The 22,735-nt window shown below is 36.0% G+C and overlaps 1 protein-coding gene across 2 annotated transcripts; it reads left to right on the plus strand.

Annotated features, from left to right (window-relative positions):
* The first annotated feature begins 1,066 nt into the window (after positions 1–1,066).
* On the plus strand, positions 1,067–5,217 carry LOC147498239 (protein NRT1/ PTR FAMILY 2.13-like). 2 transcript variants are annotated; one of them, XM_086559032.1, is made up of 6 exons: positions 1,112–1,291; positions 1,740–1,931; positions 2,525–2,742; positions 3,059–3,373; positions 3,503–3,627; positions 4,276–5,217. In XM_086559032.1, the coding sequence occupies exons 2-6, from the start codon at positions 1,805–1,807 to the stop codon at positions 5,141–5,143; spliced, it is 1,653 nt and encodes a 550-aa protein (XP_086415158.1). In that variant the 5' UTR covers positions 1,112–1,291; positions 1,740–1,804; the 3' UTR covers positions 5,144–5,217. The 2 variants fall into 2 exon arrangements, with proteins under 2 accessions (XP_086415157.1, XP_086415158.1); XM_086559031.1 differs by having other exon boundaries at positions 1,067–1,291; positions 3,059–3,627.
* The last annotated feature ends 17,518 nt before the right edge of the window (positions 5,218–22,735 follow it).

A 22,735-nucleotide genomic window follows, 5' to 3' on the forward strand; every position in this document is an offset into this window, starting at 1 on the left:
AATAAATTTTATAAATCTTTCTTGTTTGATTTTGAATATTGTAAAATTTTGTATGAAATTTGTGTTTTGAAACCTAAATTATTTTAAAAGGTTATTCTTTTCATTTCTAATTCTAAGACTGTTTGTTTTGTAGTTAGTGTGTGGTGCCCTTGGTAAAATCAGTGGTGTCTATATGGGTGACTCATATATAAACATGGGCGCTGAAGGCGCGCATATCTGTGTCGTATGGGAGGTGGATGTGCGTCGAGGGCACCGAAGGCACGTGTATCTGTGTCGTACAGGTGGGTGGATGTTCGTCGGGGGCGTCGAAGGCACGCGTATCTGCGTGTGCGCGCCGAAGGCGCATGTATATGTGTCGTACAGGGGCACCAAAGGCACGTGTATCCGCGGTCGCACCGTGGGCGGATATTCGCCGAGGGCCGAAAAGCGCCGCATATCCGTGTCGTCTGGCGGATGCGCCGCCGGGGTGCCGAAAGCGCCGCCATCCGTATCGGTCGTAGACGGGGACGGATGTGTGTCGTGGGCACCAAAGCGTCGCATGATCCGTCGTCGCACGGGGTGGATGTGCGTCGAGGGTGCTGAAGGTGCGTGTATCTATGTCATATTCGGCATGCGTATCTGTATCATACGGAAAACGGATGTGTGTCGGAAATACCGAAGGCGCGCGTATCTGTGCAGTACGGCAGGGCAAATACTAGTATATAAACATTAGATCGATGTAATGAGGGCTGAGGCATTGGGTTTATTAAAGTGGTTGTATTTAATCTTCTTTCAACAAAGTTGTTCGTTGTAACATTACTGCGGGAGTGAGTACAGTAACGGGAACCTATTAACCAAAACACCCTTCAATAAAAACCTAAAGTTGGTTCTAATTCATGGACAATATTGGTAAAAAAAAAAATAAATAAAAGGAAAATCAGTTTAAAATTAAGTCAAGAAAAAATGTAAATAAAATTCCCATTGAATGTGTCATCACTCTTTAACCACTTTCCCTCATATGAAGGAAGTACCTGTCAGTACTGCCATCTGGCTCTTGCTACTACAAATTTCACCCACACAAGCAAATGGGATCTGCCTTAATTAGCACTAATAAATCTCTTGTTCAAACGCCATATACTCTAACAAGCAATCTAATTGTCTCCTTCACTCCATTTGTATAGTGATACTATTTGCTTCGATTGATCTTAATATCGTGGATTTGTTTCCAAGTCACCAGTTTGTTTTCGATGAAGTTGATCACATTTTTTCCTACCCGTATCCGTCTTCTTATACTGTATCACAAACAATTCAGGTTTGGTTTTTCGTTTTCTTTTCTCGATACAATTGTTAGGCCAAATTATCAATTGATTAGTGAACACATTAGGATTCTAGCAATGCAGTTATCGATGACATTCAATCAGTGATCGCCTTATAGGCCCTCACATATTGCACGCGAGTTCATCCTACATATATTCGTTCTGGCACCAGAAAACCAGTCCTAAGTGACACTAATGGGATTGTGATACTAAATGACCAAAGATACACCTAGACTTAAGTAAACATGTAATTTTGGATGAGGTTGAATTTCTTGGTCGTACTAATATTATTTTACATTTTGTTTCTTCTTCCCAATAGGTTGAAATGTTGAACACTTTACATTTTACATTTTTGAACTGTTATTTATCTCTGTATATATTATATTTGAATCTGGATAAATATTTCAATTTGATCCTGGCCAATTAATCAGATCTTTGTAACAGGTGTGTATTATAGAAACTAATTAAGCCGTGAAAACTGTGGAAAGCTAAACCTCAATAAAAACAAAATGGTGGCAACGGAAAATGGAGGGTCTTCATGGGCTTGGTTCCTCAGGTTCATCAAGTGTGATTCCTTCACTTCAGCATCAACAAAGCGGAAGCCCGCAGGATGGAAGTCCATGCCATACATTTTAGGTATTTTCCTTCAAAAGAAAAGTATGAGGGGAGAGCTGGTTTTGTTTAATCTAAATCTAAAATATTTTAATTCCCGCGACACTCAGCTACAGTAGAGCAATAGTAATTTAATATTTTTTAATGTATCTCTAAAACTTATCGTCTTTTAGTTTTTTTGTATGGCAAAAATCGTTAATATTCTCGACAACAAAGGCAATTATTTCGTCTTTTTGTTTTTTGGTATGGCAAAATCGTTAATATTGTCAACTACAGGAGTAATCACTTCGTCTTTTTGTTTTTTTGCTTCCAAAGTCAATAATAGTTGTGTAAAAGAGAAAGAGACGTGAGAGAGACGGTAAAATAGAGACACGTGCGTAACACGTGCCATTGACTAGTTTCGATTAATTATACACTGACTATCAAATCAACGGCCCAATAGAAACGGTAATCTTGTAGATCCAACAATTTGGGCCCAAGCCCAATGACCAACACAGTTTTGGACTTTGGGTTACTTGAGAGTTGAGAAGGGTTGAAATGGTACAAATGTTGCTCTCCATAAGTCCAATAATAACAACGTTTATTAATGAAATTATGTATGTTCTTGTCTTTTGTAGGGAACGAAACGTTCGAGAGGTTAGCAACATTTGGACTGCTATCAAATTTCATAGTGTACTTGCTTAGACACTACAATATGGATCAAGTGTCTGCTACGATATTGGTCCACATTTGGACTGGAACAACTAACGTTGCTCCGTTAGTTGGAGCTTACATTTCTGATTCCCACCTTGGCAAGTTTCCAACTCTAGTCTACTCATCATTCGCATCTGCAGCGGTATGTATCACTTGAAACCTTTTCTTTAATTTGGTTCACGTTTGCAGATTCATTTATAAGAATGTGTACGTAAATAATTGACGTTGCTTTCAATGTCGATTGAGAAACATTAGTCTACTGTAGTAGTTGTTGCACAGTTGAAACCAGATGATCTACGCCGGTGGTGCAGCACAACTCTGTTTACTATATATATGGTTATAAAGTGTCTCCTAAGTCCTATCTCAAGTATTCTAATTGGACAACTTGGCCTAAATTCCTTACTTGCCATACCGTTGTTATTTTACTTCAATTAACGTTCATGCTATCTGATTCACAGGGAATGGTGGCTCTAACTCTAACAGCGGCAATTCCAACATTGTATCCACCTAAATGCACAAGTGAGCAGCACTTACACGAACAATGCAAAAGTGCCACTACTTCTCAACTAGGTTTTTTGTGCTTTGCCTTGATATTGTTAGCAATTGGAGCTGGTGGAATCAGGCCATGCAGTCTTCCTTTCGGTGTTGATCAGTTTGACCCAAGTATTGCATCAGGAAGAAAAGGGATTAATAGCTACTTCAATTGGTACTACTTCTCGTTTACAGTTGTCTCAATCCTTGCTAGCACCATAGTGGTGTACGTTCAAACCTATGTGAGTTGGGCATGGGGTTATGGCATGCCAACTATCTTCATGTTCTGCTCAATAGTGCTATTTTTCCTCGGTACAAGACTCTATATTTATGTACCACCTGGGAAAAGTGTATTCTCTGGAATTGTGCAGGTTTTTGTGGCTGCATATAAGAAGCGCAATCTCAATCTTCCTAATCCAGAGCTACAGGGAGCGCTTTATGATCCTCCTTTGAAAGGAACTCTAGTTTCGAAGGTCCCTCTCACCCAACAGTTCAGGTGATACATTTCTTTTAACTCTCCATTTTCTTTTTTTGTTTGTTAATTTGGAGTACTGCATTCCAATGTCCATCAACGTCTGGATAATAAGTCCTACTACAAAGCAAAAGCAACAGAGCAATTTTCCAGTGAGTATACACTAGTAGGGAGTTCGGATTTGTCTTTCTAAAAGTCACCTTTGCAAAATCGAGCAGGTCCATAGGGTGAGAAATGCCATTTGTTTTAAGCTTCATAGGGCTAGTTCGTTGAGAAATGCTCTTTGTTATAAGCTTCATAGGGCTAATTGGCGGTTTCACATTAAATCATATCTTTGGAGAGGATGACCTCAATGTCAGTAACATTCATATCACTTAAAATCCTCAAGGATTTATATCACTATTAAATTTCTAGTCCGAGCAGAAACCTGAGAGAGACAATCAGTTGCTGAATTGTTCCTCTTACTGATTTTTCAAGAATGACTAACTTGAAGCGATACATACATTAATTTTCATGTCAACTAGCCTAAAGGTCACAACTTCTTTATGGACAATGATTATTGGCAACCTAGTGGATATGCCTAGTTAGATGTGCTGAACAGGTTTTAGGAAAAATATTTTTCTTTATTTTGTTTTAGGTTCTGAGTTATTGATTCTACGATCTTTTCTTCAGGAACTTAAACAAAGCTGGTATTGTACTCGAGGGTGAAGTTGGTTCAGATGGTACTTGTTTGAATGAATGGAAGCTCTGTAGCATTCAACAAATTGAAGAAGCCAAATGTCTTGTAAAAGTTGTACCAATATGGATATCCAACGTAATTTGTTTCCTTGCAATGGCTCAACAAGATACATACACAGTAGCCCAAGCCACGCTAATGGATCGAAACGTTGGACACAAGTTTCAAATTCCTCAAGGCTCTTTTGGAGTAGTCTCAATGCTGACACTAGCAATATGGATCCCAATCTATGATCGCCTAATCGTCCCAAAACTTGAAAAGATAACTAAAGAAGAAGGTGGTTTCACACTTCTCCAAAGGATGGGCATTGGAATGATTTTCGCCATCTTATCTATGGTGTTTGCTGGCCTTGTAGAGATTAAAAGAAGGGCTTTAGCAATATCACATCCTCAACCTGATGGAGTTTCACCCATGTCCTCAATGTGGCTTGTACCGCAGCTCGCTTGTGTCGGCTTTGCAAACGCATTCATTATGATCGGACAGATAGAATTCTATTACAAGCAGTTTCCTGAACACATGAAAAGCCTTGGCAACTCCATATTCTTTTGCACATTAGCTGGCTCAAGCTACCTAAGCAGTTTACTTGTGTCAATCATTTATAAGAACACTGGAAAACATGGTGAGCCTAACTGGTTAGACAAAAATATCAATCACGGCCGACTAGAGTACTTCTACTTCCTCATTGCTGGCTTGGGAGTCTTGAATTTCTTTTATTTTCTAGTATGTGCTAATAGATACCATTACAAGAATTGTGTAGTGGTTAATGTTGAAGAGGATAACTATGTTGAACTTAACCGAATATGATTATGTACTTGTTGTATTCATTTCATCTTTTGCTTATAATTCGTATTCAATTCTACTGGTGCTCGTTTCTTCTACATCACTCGCATATATACCACCACCAAATTGCAGACCTATAATATACTAGCTCTTAGAGCATCTCTAGGTAGTAGTATCACCTCTCAAATTCTTCATATTTGCTTCCAAAACTCGAAAATTTTCGGAATTCCAAAATTCGGTCGCATTACCTGTCCAGCTACATTCTTGTTCGCAAATTTGGCAATTTGGATGTGGATGCAAAGCGATATTGGTAATGTTGCGCGACATTGCAAATGTCGCCGAAAATTTTTTTTTGACTTTGACCAGTACCACGCGCCAGTGGTATTGTCGCTTGCTCCAACGGGAAAAAAAGGGACAAAAAACGGCCGGAATTCTACATCCATATATCTACACTCATCTCTTTCTTCATTTTACATACACTCAACTCAAACATTCTTATTAAACAACTCAACCATTTCACACACAACACTCTTAATGTCACAACCAAAACAAGGCAGGGATCCAAGTTGGACAAATGAAGAAAATATTGCTCTTACTAGGGCATGGATTGAGATTGGAAAAGATCCTATAGTATGGAATGATTAATCGGGACAAGTTTATTGGGAACGAATTATGGCTAGGATGATCGAATGAAATTCAAGGTTTTGACCGCAACCGTAAGTGGAAAGGAGTCTCACAACGTTGGGCGATTCTTTTATCGTTCTTCAACAAATATCATGATATACTAAGAAAGCTTGAAAAACAACCTCCAAGAGGGTGGGGACGTGAAGACATTGTAAGATTCGTTTATACTTCGTTTATATACTACTTGATATTGATTTTTTTTTTTTTTTTAACGTAGCTTACAGACGCGGCAGCAACTTATGCGGCTACTACTGGGAAAATCATGGATATAACAAGATTGTTATAATCTAGTCAAAAATACACCAAAGTGGCAAAAAACTCAGTTACGCAACGAAACGCTTGCACCAAGACCAAAGAAGAAAGCAAGATCTGGAGATCTTGAAGGCTTCGATTCTTCACCCTCAACCCCTTCAACGCCTCACTCTAACCCTTCACCTTCACTGTACTCGGAATACAATCCTAGCAGTACCGAAGGTATTTTGGAGAGGTCGATTGGTAGGAAACAGAACAAATAAATTGAGAAGAACAAGAAAATTGATTCTACTGTCGAGAGTAAATCCACTACTAAAAATATGGATGAATTTCTTCAAGCTTTTAAAGAAAGCCGAAGAAATAGAGAAGAGATTCTAAATAGGCAATTTCAAACTATGATGAAATTGAAGCAAGAAAATACACAAAAAAAGTTATTTTTGAAGCAAGAAAAACTCCATGTTAGAGAGGAAGAAAATGAGACTAGGTTGTGGTAATGCCACTCGACAAATCAATCCTCGTTTGCGAAGGGTTTTAGAGCTAAAACAAGAAGCAATTGTAGCTAAATATGAAAAAACAAAAAACAAAAAAAAAAAAAAATTTAAAAAAAAAAAAAAAAAAAAAAAAAAAAATCAAGTAGTACAAATGAAGCTTCCGACGACGAAGGAGCCAATGATGAAGAAAATAATGACTGGCTTGATAACTAGAGTAACTCTAGTAGTATGTAATAAGGGTGATATGTAATAGTTGTCTTTTATTTATTTATTTTTATTTTATGTTTTTGCAATCATGTATTAGTTGTTGTTCTATTAATAAAAATTGATCAAATGAAGTAAATTAGAATTTATCAAAATGATCAAATGAACAATTCTAAATCACACAACATAATATATAATAATCGTTATACAACAAACTTAATATTATAAATCATCAAGTCCTCACTTCCTACATACGCCTCCTCTGCCGTGAACTCCTCCTCGACTGTCCTTGTGCTGAACTCTCCGTCTGTCCATGTGATGAACTCTGCTCACCCTTGTGCGATCAATTTGAGCATGTAACTCATCAACCTAGCATTGCAAATCTTCATAATCCACATGAGTCTGGGAAAGAAGTCTCTCTCTCAACACTGTAGGTGAATACCGAGGAGCGCATGCCATCATTTACACGAATGCTTGTCTCAAATCTCATGCCTAACTCATCTTGAAAGAATTATTCATTAATAATTTATGATATTTTCATAATAAACCAAAACCAATAAAAATAATTACCAAAGGTAGATGTCCAAGGTCAGGCTCTAACTGTACGACGTGGTGCATCAATAGAAGAAATGGGATGGTAAATCGTCTGGCCACTCGGATCACTCAAACTGAAAACCTAAGGCCACTCTGACTGAGGGGAATCTGGTGATGGAACAAATGTGTGTACAAGTCCATGCTGAAGCATTGGCTATGACGGCTAGCCAATCTGAAATTCACGTCTGACACCAATTCTATTAACCATATGAATGTTGCCTGTATGACCCACAGCTAGGAGCAAATGATCAATACATACCTTAAACCAATAACGGTAATACTGCTCATAAGTCTGCAATGTAACTAGGTCAGAAGCTACTAGCCAACTCCAATCCACGTTTTTTTCGATGACTTGTTGTAAGGTCATGTCCTTAGCCACTGATACATGGGTAGGTGGATCAGGGGGGATACCAAAGCATGGTTTGAGCTATCTGTAACAACTATCCCCTAAATACCACTCCTTATTACTCCCACAAGTAAATATCATCCTCCAATGAGAAATGAACAATGTGTATCTACAGTTGATAAGAGCCCAAAACTCTAGTTTAAACCCTTTAATAGTATTTATATTTAGCCAATTATGTTATCACTAATTACGTGTTTTTTAGTATTTCAGGCTTCGGAGTTGAATAAATGTCAATTCGTTACTAATTAGGCGCTAAAAAGAGCTAAAGTGATTGCTAGATAAGTTCCATGAAGAAAGCATAAGTTTAATGGAGAAAAAGCCCTTAAAAAGCCCAAGTCAACACTATTAAGTGAAAGTCAAACTGGATTAGAGAGCTGAAGAAAAGTCAACAGAACTTCAAAAGGTCATATCTTTGGACTCAAGCATCAAAATTAGGCCTATTTTATATCAAAATGACCGGCTCAGAAAGCTCTTTCCAATGGTCTAGGCCTTGACTCGATTAGAGCAGTATAAGTTAGTAAAATCGCATACTATAATAACATGATCAAAATTGGAAGTCTTGGATTTACCCAATTAGGTTATGGACTTGATTTATGGGTCCATAACCTAGCCTAAAAGCCCATGCACGAAATTGTAACCTAACTCTCTCCTATATAAATTAAATTAGCTCTCTCTCTCTCTCTCTCTTGGCTCTCTCTCTCTCTCTCTCTCTAGTTTAATTCTCTCTCTTAGCTCTCTCTCTCTCTCTCTCTCTCTCTTCTCTCTCTCTCTAAATTTATGTTTTCTTTATGAATCTTTCAATCTTCTTATTATTATGATTATTTTTCTTGTTTTAGTTTAATTAATCCAATGATATTAGGCTAATCTCCCCATTAGAGGGAGTGATTATGAAACCCTAATGAGGAATAGATTGCTTAGTATAATTGTGTATCTTTTCCAAAATAACTTCCAAAATAAGCATATAGTAAATTAAAATAGGGATTATTATAATTAAGTCGAGAGATTTGGCTGTAATAATCCTACATGCTAGTAATAATGACTATAGAGATGTAGGTTGTTGCTAGGGATGATAAAGGTTGAGGCTTTAGGTTGAATCATTGCGTAAAAACCTAAATATGATCTCTTTTCAATGAATAATTCGATTCTTGCATGAAACTAGTAATTAGGTGGATTGATTACTCTTCTCTATAACTTTCTCTTCCATCAAAACCCTATTTTTATTAGTTTAGTTAATTTAGATTTATTTGAATCCATAGTATAATCGTAGAATAGAAATTCACATCTATAATTATTGCTCTCACCATTGTTTCTTTGTGTTTGATTAGTTAAATTCCTTAAGTCTTGGTAGTTTAGAAGTAGAACGAATCCTGACTCTTTATATTACTTCATTATTATTTGGGAGTAGGAATATTGATCTAAGCACTTGTTTATGTGATTGATTATTTGTGTTTACACATAGATAGTTAGTTTACATAAATTTGTAATTATCAAATGGCGTCGCTGCCATCTTAAACTCTTTCAAGACAAGAATTCAATTGCTTGAATTCAAGGGGTAATCCCCCATTCTCTACCCACCCACCCTTTTCATTTTTCTTTAATTTTTTTTCTCATATTTTTGTTACGGTTCACTGTTGTAAGCACAGGGGCGCATGCCCTCCATTTTGCCTTGTTCAGAGCGCACCTGCCCTCCCTTGTGTCTACGGAATCACAGTGAAGAACACTGCTGTAAAGGTATTTTAAAATTTTGAAAAATTCTAAAAATTTTAAGGCATAATCCTTAAGGTGTTATTGATTTACTGTAATTCTTTCAGATTTTTCCTAGTTGTTTTACCTAGTGAACTAATACGATCTTTATAGTGCTGCATTTCAGCTTCCAAACCGTACGTTTTTGGAAAAACAGACGAGTAGGGTTACTTAGGCAGTTCCAAAATTTCTAAACTTTTTACAGGAGTATCTATCATAAGTCAAAAGTTTTCAGTAAAAATTTGACAAGTTTTTTATTTGTTTTGACCACCTAACTACTGGATTGTTTCCAGTGTGTTTATGCAGTTTTGCAACACTTAATTTCTGGAACAACAGGCGATAAGGAGGGTTTGTAGAACTCCAATTGCTCTAAAGTTTTTACCAGAACACGCATGATCTGTCAGGATTCTCCAATAAAATTTTGGCTATTTTTAGCTCTGTTTTGATTGGTTAACTATTCGGTTGTTTGTGTTGTGTTCGAAAACTGTTTCATAAACTTTGCATGGGCAGTAGAAGGACTTTCATAGCTCTGATTGATCTGAAATTTTACAAGCAACTTACTGGACGTCTTAGCAAACTACTGTAAAAATTTCAAATTTTTTAGAGCGCGCTCTCGCGCCCTCATTAGCCTATTTCTGTAGCGCACCCAAGCGCCTGGACATCATCTCAGGCAAGAGCGCGCCCCGCCCTCAAGCGCCTGGACTTCGAGTCAGGAAAGAGCACGCCCCGCGCCCTTATTAGTCTAATTCCAAGTGCTCCCCGCGCCCCCTTCTGAAGGAACCCCAATTTTCTTAGGTGAGTCACTGGCTCTCCTTTTGTTCAAATTATTTTATATTAAGTGTTTCCAACTTTTTAAATACACTGAGATTATGTATACAAGACGCTATTCATACGCGTAGCAAGGTGGCATTCAGGTACTCCTTCCACTCCTCGCCACTTCTGTTAGAGGAGTTTCAATTCTAGTATATAATCAGGCTTATTTTTTATAGACGCAATACTACACGCCTATCTAGAATTTCACACACTACAACTGCCTCAATGGCTAAAGAACTAGAAACTCTTCTCTCTGATTTTTAGAAAGCACTAAACGATGGCCCTAAGTCATGTATCGTTCTTGCAGACCTAGTGAGAGATTTTCGAATTCCCTCGAATATATTTAACGTGTTACCGATTTTCCATGGTTTAGACCACGAGAAACATTATCAACACATGCGTAGGATAGAACAAGTTCTCACTACATTCCATCATCCTAGCATAAGTTCGGATCAAGTTAAACTTAGGGTGTTTCCATTCACCATAGCTGACAAGGCAGCGCCATGGTTAACTGCCCAAACGCCAAACTCTGTGGACTCATGGGCTAATCTTGTTCAATTATTCATGGAACAGTTTTACCCACCCTTGAAGACAGATGAAATGCTTCAAAAGATTCATTTCTTCCACCAGAATCCTCATGAATCATTTTCAGAGGCCTGGAATCGTTTCACTGATCTTCTTATTGAATGCCCGCATCATAATCTTGCGAAAGACACGCTTGTCTGTGCCTTCTTCAATGGGCCTTTACATCGTTATAAGGAGGTTCTAGATATCATGACTAGGGGGTAGTTTTCTTAGTAAAAGAGCCTTGGAGGCTTATAAATTCTTAGAAGATCAATCTAAGAGGAACAACAATTAGGGAGGTAACGACTCTTCCTGCTCCACTCCTTCTTCTTTTGAGGTTAAACATGATCCTGAGCTTAAAACTCTTATCAATGCCCTCACTAAAAAGGTAGATGTCCTCTCTGTTCAACAACAACCCACTCCAGAACATTAAATCTACTAGTTGTAATATTTGTTTTAGTCTTGAGCATTCCAATTTCTATTGTCCTCTTGTCTATGCACAACCACCACCACAACCATCAAACTTCAACCAGTTAACTCCACATCAAGGACAAAGAAACTTAGGTGACCAAAATAAAATTTTAGTGCCTATGACCCATAACTATCAACATCAAGACATGAACGCTCAATAAGCTTTAATTCCAGTCCAACCATCTACAGACAAAGTAGTAGTGACCTTGTTGGAAATACAAAATCAAATTATGCAACAAAACTCAAACTTGATGAAAGATCAGTATGATCAAAACTCTAATATAATGAAACAAACGATGCAAATGATGTAGTCTTTGTGCCAAAAGGTTATTGACATGTCTCCTAACCAAAATAATAACCAAACAGGCGTGTTTTCATGTCAAGCAGTGCCTAATCCTAAGTCAACAAACACCGCCTTTGAAATAAACAGTATTCACTGTAATGGTAATATAAACCAAGGAGACCTACAAGCAGTCACTACCCTTTGTTCAGGGAGAGTAGTTGATAACAAAGTGGCTATGCTTACAGACCGCACGCAAACAGAAGCTAAAAATGAAATCATACTGAATACTGTCATAGAAACTGAAGACCCTACAACTGTAGAAGTTCCAATCCAACCACAACCAAGAGGTACAACCTTACTAAATACCACCATAGAAATTGATGATCCTACACATGTAGAGGTTCCAATATGGACACCTAGATGGAAAACGGCTAAAAATAACGCAAAGACTAATAATACTTTTAAACCTTATGCTAAATATAGAGATAAACCACCGTATCCCCAGAGACTAGTTGTGTCTAAAAAGGACGATAATTTTGATGAGATTAGAGAAGTGTTTAAAAATCTGACTATAAACCTACCTTTTCTAGATGTTATAAAAAGTCTACCTGGACACGCTAAATTTCTAAAAGAGTTATGCACCAAGAATAGGAAAACCAACATACCCAATGAAGCCTTTTTAACTGAACAATATCCCTCTTTATCTGAACATAACAGAATTGTTAAGTACAAGGACTCTGGTTGTCCTACTGTACAATGCACCTTAGGTGATACCTTCATAACAACTGTTTTATTAAACCTGGGAGCGAGTGTTAACTTACTCCCTTTTTATTTATATAAACAACTAGGTCTAACAAAACTTCAACCAACCAAAATGACTTTGCAGTTAGCCAATCATTCTATTAAGTATCCCAAGGGTGTAGTTGAAAACATTCTCGTTAAACTTTAGATTTTTTACTATCCAGCCGACTTTGTTATTCTCGACACAGAAGTTGCTCATGATTCCATTCCCATCATCTTAGGGCGTCCTTTCTTGGCAACCGCCAATGCCCAAATCAATTGTCAAGATGGCTCAATGATTCTTTCTTTTGGAAATATTTCTATGGAAGTTAACATGTTTAGACAAAAGCAGGGATAACTAGAATTGCTTGTAGAAGGAGAAGTGAAGTCCATTGAGATTTTTGTACCTCACATTAGTGCGGCTAACACTTTAGTCCCCACACTAGTAGATACCCTTCTTATGGAAGAAGACAAAGATCACAATTTTTACTCCCTAGACGTAGATAACATCGAGGAAGATTTCCTTCGACTCTTTTGCAACCCTTATTTGCCACCTCACAAGTCCCCTCCTATTGACATCCATTCATCTCTTGACGCCATGACGGAAGAAGAATTTTTCACCCTCTATCCTAGTGATTCTTCTTACCCACCTATTGAGGAATGTCTTGCTTATCTCAAGGCCTCTGATGATATAGAACTAAGAACACTAGTTGAGCACCATTCACCCACCTCACATCCTCATGTCACTCATTCACCTTCCATCACGAATGTTGCTAGCCTTCTACCTTTTCAAAGAACCATTGAGTTTGTACTTGACCTTCTTGTTTTTTCTATGCTTCATGACTTTCTAAACCCATCTGGTGAAGAAATAACACCCAAGGACAAGCCACCTGACACTTTTTCATTTTTTCCATTCCTTCCTTCTCAAAATTATCCACATCTCATGTATCTTCCACAACCATCCATTTTCTCACGTTCATTCACTTGGCATCCCTTTCGTAGGAGGACAAAGAAGAAACTGTATGCTCGATTAAGTTCTAGATCTATCAGGCTTCGCTCTCATTCCACTAAGCCACGTCATAAGAAACCTTGGTGCTTAATTTTGTTTGATGGTGCTTTTCATGTTAACTATTTATGGAAAGATCCACAATTATTTAGATTATTGATATATGGTAAACTGCATATGTTAATACATATATATCACATTAAGTCTAGGGAATCTGACTTTAAAAGACCCAAGTTTTTTGTACAATACCACATTTCTGGAGTATAGGCCAAACAAAAATTTTCAAACTTAAAAAGAGTTTTCCAATTTTATTTGGGGGTGGCATATTTTGGTATTTCATTTCAAAATATTTTGCCACCCATTGTCTGTCATGTTTACTTACTCCAATTTAGTTAGTACGTAACAGTTTAATTGTGCTTCATGTTATCATATCATCTTTTATAATATTTCTATTATAGGTACTGCCAATTTTTGCCATGTTTCTATGGTAAATTCTTTCCTTATCTCTTTACACTTTGAGGACAAAGCGTTCGATTGTTTGGGGGTAGGATAGAAATATTTGCAGAATTTAGGCACTTTTAGGATATAAATTACGCACTTTTCTTTATAAAATATTTAAAATCATAAATATTGTTTATACTAGGCACTTAGTGATAATGGTATTGTTCATTTCTCCATGATGATATTAGTCTAGAAATCTCAAGTAATACTTGAATTATTATTTAATTTTTGAAACTTAGATTAATATATATGTAATAGTTATTGCATCTTTTCACGAACATCTTGTATGAGCATCTTTGATTATACTTGGCAGTATTTTTCTGAGACCTAGGTTAGAGTACTTAATACATATCCTGTGAACATCTAGCCTAAAAGCCTCATAAAAATGAAATATCTGAGTGATGACACAAGGGAGAAGTAAATTCCGAGTAGAAAAATCACACATCCATTTTTTGATCACCATATCATATCCTAAGTGAGAATTTAAGCCCTCTTTCGATCGATATAGCCAGAAATTCACACCTATATGAAATTTATTATCCGCTAGTTGCCCTACTGAGCCTTTCATTAGCCTTTTCACAAACCAAAAATCTTTTACCCAATAAAAAAAATAAAAAATAAATAAAATCAGTCTACCTATCTGGATAAGTCTGAGAAATAGGATGAGTGAAGAAAAGAGAAGAGAAAAACCTATGTAAACAAAAATTAGTTAGTTGGAAACAAAGTGTAGAAGCAAAATAACAAGGTTTTCTCTAGTTACATAATATGAAGACCTTATTTTTTCAGACTTGTCTTTTTGAATATTCATTTCCTTCCTTCTTTAACCAATACCTACGCCCCGTATCACCTAATAAAGATATCTAGCTCAATTAGGAATAGGTTGGTGTGATAGTAAGTGGTAGATGTGTTTAATTGACCTCGTCTTCCTTGGATTGTCATTGAGATTGCGAGAAAATGTATGCCCACTGCACACTGGAGTTAGCAAACTTGAGTGAAAAAATCAGAGTGTTATGTGTTTTGACACATTCCTTGTGAGAACCTACTTAGGCACGCTACCCAAAAGTTTCATAAACGGACCTGCCATTGCATTTCATATCATAGTTCATTGTATAGTTGTTTATCTTAAGATGATTTGATTATTATGCATGTATTAGTTTAAGTTTTAGAATGATCATCCTTGTTTAAATACTAGTGAGATGTATAGATTCCGAGATAAAATTAGGGAACAATTACTTTTATTTCTTAGTCGTTATAGTATAAATGAAGTTTGTGAGTACCTTCTCTAGAAAACTCTCACGAGGCTATAACTCGTCCACTAGGGAATTCCTAGTGGTTTAAGGCCTTATTGCATATGGTCAATGCAATCGCACTCAGCGAAACGAGACTAGTTAAAAATACATTTTTGGCCATTTATTTTAATTTCACATATTTGCTTGAGGACAAGCAAAATGCTGTTTGGGGGTGGTTTGATAAGAGCCCAAAACTGTAGTTTAAATCCTTTAATAGTATTTCTATTTAGCCAATTATGTTATTAATAATATAGGTTTATCACTAATTACATGTTTTTTAGTATTTCAGGCTTCGAAGTTGAATAAATGTCAATTCGTTATTAATTAGGCGCTAAAAGGAGCTAAAGTGATTGCTGGAGAAGTTCCATGAAGAAAAGCATAAGTTTAATGGAGAAAAAGCCTTTAAAAATCCCAAGTCAACACTGTTAAGTGAAAGTCAAACTGGATTAGAGAGTTGAAGAAAAGTCAATAGAACTTCAAAAGGTCATATCTTTGGACTCAGGCCTTGGAATTAGGCCCATTTTATATCAAAATGACCGGCTCAGAAAACTCTTTCCAATGGTCTAGGCACTGACTTGATTAGAGTAGTATAAGTTGGTGAAATTGCGTACTACAGTAACATGATTAGAATTGGAAGTCTTGGATTTACCCAATTGGGTTATGGACTTGATTTATGGGTCCATAACCTAGCCTAAAAGCCCATGCACGAAATTGTAACCTAACTCTTTCCTATATAAAGAGAGTTAAGGTTAAAACAAAGATTGGTTACTCTCCTCTTAGTTTAATTAAATTAGCTCTCTCTCTCTCTCTCTCTTTAGTATAACCTAATTTATGTTTTCTTTAGCCTAGCCACTATTATTTCAATCCAATTCAAATTATTATTATGACTTCTTTTTCTTGTTTTAGTTTAATTAATGCAATTATATTAGGTTAATCCCCCCCCCCCCATTAGAGGGAGTGATTATGAAGCCTAATGAGGAATAGATTGCTTAGTAAAATTATTTAATTGTGTATGTATTTCATTGAATTTAGTTTATTATATGACTTCCAAAATAAGCATATAGAAAATTAAACTAGGGATTATTATAATTAAGTCGAGAGATTTGGCTGTAATAATCCTACATGCTAGTAAAAATGACTATAGAGATGTAGGTTGTTGCTAGGGATGATAAAGATTGAGGCTTTAGGTTGAATCATTGCGTAAAAACCTAAATATGATCTCTTTTCAATGAATAATTCGATTCTTGCATGAAACTAGTAATTAGGTGGATTGATTACTCTTCTCTATAACTTTCTCTTCCATCAAAACCCTATTTTTATTAGTTTAGTTAATTTAGATTTATTTAAATCCGTAGTATAATCGTAGAATAGAAATTCACATCCATAATTATTGCTCTCACCATTGTTTCTTTGTGTTTGATTAGTTGAATTCCTTAAGTCTTGGTAGTTTAGGAGTGGAACGAATCCTGGCTCTTTATATTACTTCATTATTATTTGAGAGTATGAATATTGATCTAAGCACTTGTTTATGTGATTGATTATTTGTGTTTACGCATAGATAGTTAGTTTACATAAATTGGTCATATCAATAGTCATTCACACCAATGAGCACATATGTCCGCCAAGGCCTCCAAACAATAGAAGTTTGTGTGTGCAAGCTCGATATGGGTTCGAATAGTAGTTATGTTAAGAATGATTTCGCTGGTCAGACGAGCTCGACGAGGTCCGTGCCAAGCCCTGAGCCTAGGCCTCTCATCGGTGTACTCTGTGAGGTTAAGATTTGTAGCACGGAAATACTCATAAAACCATACCTCTAAGAGAATGACAAACCCTCCCATCTGGGGACTACTGACTACACCAGTCTGCCGAGAAGCCCTATATAAACAACGCAACAAATTACAGTATATGACTCTACCAAAATCAATACCGCCCAACTCATACAAGTGCTCAAAGTTGGCTAGATACCCCAAGTTAATCGTGGAATGGCCAGAAGGAAGAAACAAGACACCCATCAAATACATACAGAAAGCTCTTACATACTCATCAACATGTGCTTGACCATCATTAGAATCAAGTGACAAATAAGTTATTAAAAACTCCAACCCATCATCATTAGTCAACGATGTAATGTATGCAGCTTTTATACTAGAAATCCTAACACCAGCACTGTCATATAACTCCTCGGTCAGACAAAGGAAGAAAGTTATCATTTGGGCACAACTCTGAAATTCAATGCTACATCTCAACGACTGACCTAATCCTATAGTCAAACCAAATATCATACAAAAATCTAGTGGGGTGAAGCCCAACTCTCCCTGAGAGAAGTGAAAAGTATGTGTACTATCCCACCATCTCTCAACTAAACCATTGATAACTCCCTCAATGTCAGATTTATTGTAAGGTATGTCAACTAGATGACCGAAGGGAGTCGCTAGAATTGCATCTCTAACATGGTCAAGTGCACCAACTTTTTTAATATTATCCCACCACGTCTTAAGCGCACGTGGAGTACACCGAACCCGAAACATAACACATCTCTGATGTATGCAAAATGAAACTAAAATTAAAAAAATAAAAATAAAAATGTACATATTTAACTACTACTACTGCTAATATATGAAATTAAAATACATAGATGTTGTTCAAGAACAACTCTTGAGACATGCTTATCATGAAACCTCCTAGACACTGGTCTTAGATGGCTGAAATCCATAGCCTCAGTAGGAAATTCAAAATCGACTTGCTAATACATACTGAAGCAGCAATGGATCGTCCGGCTCAGCTTCCTGATTTCCACCTCCATAAGTGTTTGGTTCATCATCTAGATCACCCATGGGATTGCTCCAAACCAGTGTACTATTACCACTGTTTTCATCTTCCTCACCGTCACCACTCCATCTTGTTTGGTTATTATAGACGCATTCGTCGTCGGAATCCATTTTTTTGTTAGAACTAGAGAAACTAGGTTGAAAACAAAATGTGTGAAATGACAAAAGTCTGACTGTCGCGCGACATTTAAACAGGCGTAGCACGCAACATTAGTAATGGCGCGCATGGTGGGGTCTACAATTAATTTTGCAATTGATATTTTGCGACCGCTTAGAGTTGGTCAAAATTTACGTATGGATTCTCTAAATTTCGTCTTCAAATTTGAAGAGTATACTACCACCACCTAAAGATGCTCTTTATCAAAGACCATTAATACTGAGTAGTGGAGAATACTCCCAGTGATACACGTCAGCCCTTTTTTTTCTCTAAAGTGGACACGTCAGCTTGGGCAGAAAAAAAAAAAAAAAGGCAAATCCACGCCATTTTCAATTGTTCGTACGTTCTGCGAAGGAAAAATAAACCTAAAAACAGAAAATCCAAAAGAAAAGCCGTTATTCGCCCTCCCAACCTCTCTCTTCCTTTCTCAATTCATTCTCTTGCCTCTCTAACAACAAAACAGAAGCTCTGATTTTTGCCCCAACCCAAAAAAAAAATGGCTTCGTTGATATTTCCAGCAGCTTCTATTTTGTACATGTTTATTAAAAGGGAAAAGCAAATTCTCTCCACTATTTTCTTGAACAAAATTTCCAAACGGAAGTTTAACTTCAATGTGTTGGAGAATTTAGAGGTTCAAGAAAATAACCCTCCATTTTCAGGTAATATGGTACTCATAACTCTCGACAACCCTCTTTTTCTTTTGTCAATTAAATTTGCCCCAATGATTCCTTGATTGGTTAAGCCACGTGAATGGAATTATTGAAGTTGTACAAACTCAATAAATCTCTTTTCACATACGCTTCACATTCGGAACAAATCGGTGGTTTGTTTCATGTAATTCAACTCAAATTAAATCATCTTAAGTCCTTGACACGTGTCTCTGTATCAAATCCAGGTTCGTTGTGATTGTTTTTAGCTATTGTATTGTTTTCTTTTTTGTCTTTCAATTGAATTGTGTATGTTTTTTTTGGTTAGATGATGGAGTGGGAAGAGAGAAGAAGAAGAAGAAGATATTGGGACAATAATTACCGGCATTGGCAAAAGAAGTTGCCAAAGTTGAGACTGTTTGGATTTATGCGGGTTAGTTTTCGACTTCCTGAATACTTAGTGTTGATATGCTTGCATTGTGATTGGTTTGCATTAATGTATGGCATTGGGATTTAGTGCGAGTGAAGAGAATTTTAGTAGTGGTTCTATCGAAAGTGAGTGCAGGATTGGTACCATAGAATCTACTCGGGGTTTTGGAAACCCATCATCCCAAAACCCATCATCTTTCTAAAACCTCTTCCCAAAACCCAAATCCTAAATCATTAATTTTCAATGATGTTGTCAACGTCATATAGCTGAGATATCAGGTACTGTCTTTGTTCGCAATATTCTGAAAGTTAGTGGTAATATGGATCTGATTCCATATACCTACCTGATGATGTAAATTGTGAACATATTTGTTATTCGTTTATCAATTGTATTGTCATCTAGATTCATGTGGAGTGTTCACTAAGAATCGACCTAATAGATTTTACATATGAAGTCTGTGAGGCCACGAGTCTATTTATTTGCTCACAAGATGGAGAAAAATAGGGAAATGTAAAAAAAAAAAATTGTCGAGTCAGAAACTCTGATTCACTTTAACTTCGAATTCAAGTGGGACTATAAACTTTGGATGCCATTTTTTGAGACGGGGATTAAATTTTTGGTATATTATGAAGGCAAGCAATGTTTATTTGGGTAATTTTGTGGAGGAAGTTGCTGGATTTGTTGGTGAGATTTTGATTTTCGTTTTTAATTTTGTTATAATGAGGATTTTGTATTGGAATTGAAAATAGAACAATTGGAGAACTTCTGAACCCCTCCAATTTCCCATTTTTATTTGTTGCTTTTATTTCCTCTATTCTCACTCCTTCCTCAGTAACGGTAAAATTTTCTCTTCCTTTTTTTCTTTTTCTCATTATAAATTTTCTTGGAGGGATTCTGTCGATTAGAATTATAGCAACTTAAGATCTCTGTTTGAGGTCAGTTCAATAACTTGATTTCTCTCTCTGTTTGAAATTTATTGATTTTTAGTGTTACTCTATTTTGTTTCATTGAAATGGTATTGTATATGTCTTGATTTGGAGTTTTGGGGAGCTTCAACTTCTGATTTAGCATCCTTTGCTTCTGTTATGTTTTGCATGCGTGTGTAATGACTAATGAGAGTAAATGTGTAGTAGTACACTACTTAGTAGTTTGAAACAAGATTCAAATAATATTGTGTAGGAATTTTGAACTAGCAGGATTTGAGTCAATTAATAACTATTTATGGTATTTGTGTTAATGGACAAATGTGTTTTTTTTGTTCGATGATTAGTATTTCCATTTTTATCAGGTATTTAATGATTTTGAAAAACCAATAATTCTCAAGTTTGGCATGTAACTAGCTTGGTGTTTGATATCGTTAAGAGTGGTAGATTCAGTAGTCTTACTATTGTAGAAATGTAACAGGCACGTTAAATATTTGTTTCCAAAAGGTTTTGATTGGCTTTTATTACTCATTTTGCTCTTGATTGGATTCTATTTACTGATTGGGTTTTATTTTTTATTTTTTAGTTTTGAATATTGAATCCAATAACAGGCAAATCATTGCGAAGCTTCTGTCGAGATTTTACATTTTCTATTTTGTACAATATTAGTCAAACAGGTAAGTTTGTGACTTTCATTCTGTAACAAGTCAACTATTCAATGATGGTCTTCTAAATTTAATCCCTTAATGTCACTTCTAACAAGTCGTCATGCAGAAGGTTTCATGACTATGAACCATTGTGAAATCCTACTGCTGATTGGATTTATAGATGCTATTGTCACTTATGAATTTTAAAGTCTAAGGTAATCTATTTCACTGCCTTTATATGTGTTAACTACAAGTTGTGTTTTCATCATCCATAGTATTTTTGGCAATGAATTGGGTTCTTTAATTCTTTAGTTTTCTATGTGCTATAGAGCAAGAAAGCATGACTTAGTGACTACCCACTTTCCGATTGCGTTCTTATTGTCAAATTTTTTTTATCTTTTAGTTTGTGTGTGTTGGTATAGCCATATAGAGCAAGAAATCATGACGTCAATCTATTCATTTAGGCTTTGTTGTGAAGGTAAAAGAGAGTTACCTGTAAGTAATGGAAAGTAGAAAATGACGTTATATATATATATATATATATATATATATATATATATATATATATATATATATATTATACAACTAGCATGTTTGTAGAAAATCATTTTTCATTTGCCTATGGTCATTAAATGATTTTTGTAATACTTTACAATTAGCATGTTTGTTTTCTGTAATGACTATATAAGCTATATTACTATATTCATACAGGGATGTATGTCTTCATTGATTTCTCATGTAGTTATACAGAGATGTTTCGAGCCTCATGTAGTTCATTAGATATGAAGTATCAAGTAGTATTTTGCTTTTTATGTTTTTTTCTCTTGAGCGGCAAAAATAGAAAAATAGAATATATATATATATAATAACTAGAGGTTGGTACAGGGGCCATGGTCAAATGATCGTAACAGGCACCACACTCAACTGATGATTCAAATGACATTCATCATCGACTCCTTGAAGTTGCTTTAGAGTATCCATTAAACTGGGACGAGTTTGGTTATGTAGATGCCGACTAGATAGTATTCAATTCTCTTTAAGGTATTGACATCTCATACAACCGATGGACTGTTTATGGGACAGTATTCACTGTAAGGTTTTTTCAGAAGTTTTGTTTATGGACACGAGACTTAATCTTAGCAGTGTCAGAATAACATATGGGGCATAGTGATGGACTACTTAGAGATATGAAATTATGTCTATTTGGGTTTATGAAACTGTAACCTTATTGATGTTTGATGAAACTAATTTCAGAATAGCGAACGACTTGACAGAAGTGGGGAAGTTGAGACTTATATTGAAGCCTGTTGGAGTTGATCATGAAGATAGTGTATAATGGATGTACAATTTTGCAATTAAGGAGTATGAAGTAAATCTAGATAAGATGTTTATGATGAATACTTTTAAAACATGTAGCAACTCTTGGGCATGCTTCAGTAGTCAAGAGTATAACAAAGCATTTCAATCACTAGGCCATCAGGTATCCAAGAAGGAAAACATAAGTCTCAAGGGATTTTTTAGAAGACAATTCAAATTAGCGAATGTCATCTACTTTCTTAAGATGACTGATACAAGGATATGATGGTAATAGGCAATCAACAGAACTTAGTACACTACATGGTATACCATTACATAATAGCATAGTGCAAATATATGTATTCATAGGCGTATCTTAGTGAGCTTATGGAATCTGAGATTAAGTGCAATCGTTATACGATAACTTGAAATTAAGTCAAAAAAATTTCATTCCTTTGGTCCAGGTAGAAGTCAAAAGAATACATGCATCTTTATGTCATATTTGGAAGAGTATAAAATGATTATTTGTGGCTGTTTTGGTTTTTAATTGATATTTGGAAGTATCTATTATAAAGCTTGAAGAAGAGTGAAATGTTTGATGTCATAT

Source organism: Coptis chinensis, chromosome 5, assembly GCF_015680905.1.
Source record: "Coptis chinensis isolate HL-2020 chromosome 5, ASM1568090v1, whole genome shotgun sequence".
NCBI classification, from domain to species: Eukaryota; Viridiplantae; Streptophyta; class Magnoliopsida; order Ranunculales; family Ranunculaceae; genus Coptis; species Coptis chinensis.

Excerpts from the sequence above, each read along its gene's own strand:
- LOC147498239 (XM_086559031.1), top strand. The coding sequence starts at position 1,805 with ATGGTGGCAACGGAAAATGGAGGGTCTTCATGGGCTTGGTTCCTCAGG. Across the intron at positions 1,932-2,524 it reads GTCCATGCCATACATTTTAG|GGAACGAAACGTTCGAGAGG; the intron begins GTATTTTCCTTC and ends TGTCTTTTGTAG. Across the intron at positions 3,628-4,275 it reads CCTCTCACCCAACAGTTCAG|GAACTTAAACAAAGCTGGTA; the intron begins GTGATACATTTC and ends TCTTTTCTTCAG.